Genomic DNA, 6,000 nt, shown 5'->3' with positions numbered 1-6,000 from the left:
ATTTTTTTTTTTTTCAAATTTGAATTTGAGGTAATCAAACTGAAAGGTGATATATGTTAAAATATCTTGGAGGGTTAGAACTAGTTAGTTAGTTCCTGTAAATCACACACTGTGTGCCGCACGTCTCAAGGTTTGTTTTTCTTGAATGTACGATACACTACTGTGTGCCTTAATACATTAAATAATTTTTAGCACTACCTGAGTGTACTTTGTACAGGTGGGCCCGGCATGGCCTAGCGCGTCGTAATCTGAGGGTCGCGGGTTCGCGCCCGAGTCGCGCCAAACATGCTCGCCCTCCCAGCCGTGGGGGCGTTATAATGTGACGGTCAATCCCACTATTCGTTGGTAAAAGAGTAGCCCAAGAGTTGGCGGTGGATGGTGATGACTAGCTGCCTTCCCTCTAGTCTTACACTGCAAAATTAGGGACTGCTAGCGCAGATAGCCCTCGTGTAGCTTTTCGCGAAAATCAAACCAAATATATAAAGACAGATAGATATCGCTTAGCGGCAAGTCTGAGAACACGAAACACTAAAAACTTGGTTTCGATTTTGCGATGAGCACAGCATAGAATGCTCACTCTGTAATTTTGAACTTAATAAGAAACAAACAAATCAAAATGTATACTGGTTACCGTAATTTTTTTGTAGCTTCTGTATACTTGTGTTTCTGCGCGTCCATTCTACATTATATTATTAATACCTGGTTTTTGTCTTTCTCTCGTCCTCCTGTCCTACGCTAGTACAGCGGTAACTCTTCAGGGGTTCGATTCTCCTCGATGGGCTTAGCAGATAGCCCAATGTGGCTTTGCTATAAGAAAACACACCGACACTCGTCCTCCGCTTATTTTATTTTTATGAAGTATTTTCAGTCTAAGAAATAAACATGCAGTAAAACCAGATAAATTTTATTTCGCACGATAATTTAAAAGCCATTTGCTATCCTGTTTAGAGAGTTAAATACTTTGATTCGTTCATTTATGTATAAAATTGTATTATATATTTTTGTGCACTTACATTTAACGTATTGTTACATTCACCAAGTAGATGAACATAAAATTGGTAAACAATCTATATATTTCTCTCTCACGTTTTCATATGTTCTGTCAGGTGTCATGGCGGATGAAAAAGATCCATCCTGCGCTCCTGTTTACTACACTGGTGGTGGCATTTGCAATCAGGATGAGGTGTGAATGAAAGATATAGTTTAATTACAGCTAATATTATTATTCGTCAGAAAACTAATTAAATTTTCCATCAAATCTTTTCAAGTTTTCTAACAAGAGAAAAACTGTCGATTGTTAGTTTTCAGTATTGTTCAAATTATATTGTGAACACAGTTGTAAGATTAATACTAACAAGTAAAGAAAATCTAAAAAAAGAATCTAAATATAGGGATGATTAATATTAATCCTTGAAAAACAATGCAAACAAGATAGTAGGGATGGTATTTGCATTATCCTTGTATAATATTAAAAGCGTGGTCACAAAGTGTACTGGTAGTAGAATGTTAAATTAATACAGTTGTGTGTGAATGATTATATATATTATTGTATGTTAATTCTTGCCTGTGCTGTTAATAATTCAGTGTTTTAGTAGACATAAGATTGTTTTATTTATAACCAAGTTCTAAGTTCAATGAGATTTCAACTGCAATATTTATCTGTTATTGGTTGGTAATTCCAATTTCACTTTGTATTTATAATTTTTAAAGGAACACCAAATTTATGTAAGAAAGTAACTTTCAGGTATAATGATAACATATTTTATACTGGAATTATGATTTTTTAAAAAATTACTAGTAGTTTTTAATAATAATTATAAAACTGTGTACTCCATTTGAAACTATATCACCTTAATGAAATTGGTTGGCACCATTGTTTTGGTGTATGTGTTATTGTGTAATAAAAATAAAGCTGAAAAAAGAAATTCAAGCTTTTGCTACAATATTTACAGACATTCCCAGAATTTGTAACTTGGTTATTATACAGATATTGCTATAAAAAGAAACACTGTGTAGTATTGTAAAGTTCTGATGACCTGTTGAGGAGATATATGAAATATCATTTTACTGAACAATCTGTGCTGTCTCTGCTGTCTGTTAGATACTGTATACAGTAATACTAATGGTGATAACTGCTATTAATATTATATTAATTTGCTTTGTAAACTGTAGGACTATGTGTCTCTACACTAGTGAGCAATATCAAAGAAAAATGGAAATGTCACATGGGACTAGTACCAGCTATAGTAAAGTTAAAAATAATTTGTATAAGAATCATAGTGTTAATGTTATGATAACAACTTGGGAAGTTTTAATTACCTGTCAAATACTATTTTCAACACAAAACAACAGAAACTGATACAAAGTAGGTGTGAAATGCTATAAGTAATACACTAAATCCATTTTATTTATAATCAAGTTTTTGTTTAATTACCTGAAATGTAAAAATGTAGAGAAATTCTTCTGAAACAGGTTTTTAATAGTTTAAGCTTATTATTAAGATATTAAGAATAAAGAGATGATAAATCATATATAGGTGTTTATTAGTGGTACATACTATATGTATTGTATATAGGTGTTTATCAATGGTACATACTACATGAATCATATATAGGTGTTTATCAGTGGTACATACTATATGAATCATATATATAGATGTTTATCAGTGGTACATACTACATGAATCATATATAGGTGTTTATCAATGGTACTTGCTACATGAATCATATATAGATGTTTATCAGTGGTACATACTACATGAATCATATATAGGTGTTTATCAGTGGTACATACTACATGAATCATATATAGGTGTTTATCAGTGGTACATACTATATGAATCGTATATAGGTGTTTATCAGTGGTATATACTATATGAATCATATATAGGTGCATATCAGTGGTACATACTATATGAATCATATATAGGTGTTTATCAGTGGTACATACTGTATGAATCGTATATAGGTGTTTATCAGTGGTGCATACTATATGAATTGTATATAGGTGTTTATCAGTGGTACATACTATATGAATCATATATAGGTGTTTATCAGTGGTACATACTTTATGAATCGTATATAGGTGTTTATCAGTGGTATATACTATATGAATCGTATATAGGTGTTTATCAGTGGTACATATTATATAAATCATATATAGGTGTTTATTCTACTTGCAATGTTTCACCAGCTTTACCTGGCACCACCAGATGAACTGTTTCTGTGTCACACCTAATGATGCCAGGTAAATATGATGAAATTCTGTGACTAAAACAAAATAAAGTTTTAGTTTGTACAACCACCAAGAAGACAGTAACTCAGATTTGTATTAACTTTAAGCACAAAGTACTGCTGAAGTCTCCATGTAATATCTAGAAAGCTAAAATAGCTGCAAAATAAGATAACTGCTTAAGTTTTACTGTTGTAGACATATAAAGTGCAAAGAAACTTAATATATCTTTATATTGTGTAGCATCTGCAACTGTTATATTTGTTTTTTACTAAGTTATTCAGATGCAATATGTTTCATCAGTATTATGCTCTTGAAGTTTAGTAATATTGGTGTTATTCAAGCATAGAGTTATAAAAAGTAGGTAATAATGTAATACCTAACTTAAGTCACTCATTCAGTAACAATCTGTGCTTAAGTTGAGAATAAAAGTATACAAGTCATTCAAACGTTTTTTTTTTTTGTGATAGTGTATACCAAAAGCAATAAACAGGAGTATAGGTGGAATAGAGTTTCCTGTTTCCTTGGAAGACAGTTTGAAATTTGTTTTTATTTTTGAGAGATAAAAGGAGTGACTTGGATCATCTTAGCTAACTCATTTTCTGCTATCATACCCTCAACTACACACATACACATATATATATGTATTAGAAATCCTTTTTCTGTATAGACTTCTGATCTATACATGTATGTATGTATGTGTGTGTATATATATGTGTGTGTGTGTGTGTGATAGAAATCCTTTTTCTGGACATACTTCTGATCTATATATATATATTAGAAATTCATTTTCTGGATAGACTTCTGATATATATATATATACATGTATTAGGAATAAATCCTTTTTCTGTATAGACTTCTGATCTATGCACATATGTATATGTATTAGAAATATGTATATATGATATATATATATATATATTAGAAATCATTTTTCTTTATAGACTTCTGATCTCTAAGATACCTGGTCTCCACATAAAATCCTTCATACGAGGGCTGTTCAACAAATATGCGGACTGACGTCATAAAACAAAATGTACTTTATTTAGAAGTTACAGGTCTGGGACCCCTTCAAAGTACTCTCCTCCCCAAAGCACACACTTATCCCAACGGTGTTTCCACTTGTTGAAACAGTCCTGGTACGCTTCTTTTGTAATGTCCTCCAGCTCCTTCGTTGCATTTGCTTTAATCTCAGGAATTGTCTCAAATCTTCTTCTTTTCAAGGGTTTTTTGAGTTTGGGGAACAAGAAAAAATTGCAAGAAGCAAAGTCAGGTGAGTAGGGGAGGTGGGGGGGGAAGAACAGTGATCGAGTGTTTGGCCAAAAACTCACGAGTTCTGATGCACAAATTTCGCAGCAACGTGGTGCATCTTCAATTTTTTAGTCAAAATCTTGTAACAAGATGCAACTGATATCCCACACTCTTCAGCAAGCTCCCTGACAGTCAGACGTCGATTTGCCCGCACCAGAGTGTTGATTTTGTTGACGTGTAGGTTGTCAGTTGACGTGGAAGGACGTCCAGGATGCTCATCATCTTCAATGGACTGTCGACCATCCTTAAAACGTTCATGCCACTTGAAACATGCCGTACGCTTCATAGCAACATCACCGTAAGCCGTGTTAAGCATAGCAAAAGTTTCAGTCGCAGATTTTCCAAGTTTAACACAAAATTTCACAGCAAGTCGTTGCTCCTTCAGGTCATTCATTCTGAAATCCGCCAAACGAAAAAAATTTCACTTCACTTAAAACCGCGTAGCTAATACACAAATGAAGATATCTACAATTGGGAAATGGCGTCGAAATCAGCTGATCTGTGCGAACCTAGCAACACCAAGCGGATTCCCCTGGAACCAACTGGAGCTGCGCAATTCAAACAGTCTGCATATTTTTTTAACAGACCTCGTATGAAGTCTACATCTGTTCAGTGTCTTATATCAGTAACTGATGACCTTCATCAGTCTGTCCTTATTACTTCTATATATAAAACATAAAACCTATTTGCCTTATTATTAGCTAATATGCATTGATTATAACTATTATGAACCTTTAGAGACACTGCAATAGTCATGCCTTGTTAATTTTCTTCATTAGCTCATGTAGACATTACCTCATTTGGAATAATATATATAGCTTTGGTTTCCTTTTTTTTTTTTTTTTTAAATAAGGGTGTTGAGTTGTTGAAAAAAGTTAAGTATTTTGTTTTTGTTGGAAAGGAGGATGACTTGGAAAGATATAATTGAGGTGTTTAAAATTGTTAGGGGCATGGAATACACATAGGATGTTTTTGTAAAATATCTTTATTTAGTAAAACTAAAGAACATAAGTTAACAAACAAAAAAATTTTGGACATGAGACTTTTATTAAGACAGTATTAGTGTTATTTTTATAATAGGGTGGTCTGTGTATGGAATAATTCTGTTTTAGATGTGGTATAAAGTGCAACACTGAAGGAGTTTAAGAAGAGATTGGATGAGCTTTTTAGAAACGAAGTTTGAATATAGGAAATTTAATTTCTCTGTATAATTTGAGGTAGATTGGAATAGCCTGGGTGGGATGAATGGTTCCGTGTTAACCCTCAGAAGTGAGGTTTCTGTGTTTTTTCATAATATGTTGTTATTTAACATTTAGAAATTGAAATTGTTAAACATTTTTTTATTATAATGCATTTTATCTTGTAAAGCATTTACATACAAATAACAAGGATTTGTTTGGTCCTTCAGAGCTGTCTCTGCATACCTGCTTGGGAGTAATGTAAAATTCTAAATCCACT

General features: G+C 32.8%; 1 protein-coding gene across 1 annotated transcript in view; it reads left to right on the top strand.

The window, feature by feature from the left end:
• The first annotated feature begins 1,092 nt into the window (after nt 1-1,092).
• Nucleotides 1,093-6,000, top strand: part of Hip14 (palmitoyltransferase Hip14) — a 42,759-nt gene continuing 37,851 nt past the window's right edge. The window contains exon 1 of the mRNA XM_076457174.1: nt 1,093-1,183. Within this exon, the coding sequence (XP_076313289.1) occupies nt 1,112-1,183 (72 nt within the window). The 5' untranslated portion in view covers nt 1,093-1,111. The remainder of the gene's footprint in view (nt 1,184-6,000) is intronic.

Source organism: Tachypleus tridentatus, chromosome 9 (genome assembly GCF_004210375.1).
Source record: "Tachypleus tridentatus isolate NWPU-2018 chromosome 9, ASM421037v1, whole genome shotgun sequence".
Classification (NCBI taxonomy): domain Eukaryota; kingdom Metazoa; phylum Arthropoda; class Merostomata; order Xiphosura; family Limulidae; genus Tachypleus; species Tachypleus tridentatus.
Note: the sequence above shows the minus strand (reverse complement) of the source record. Positions and strands in the feature narration are given on the sequence as shown.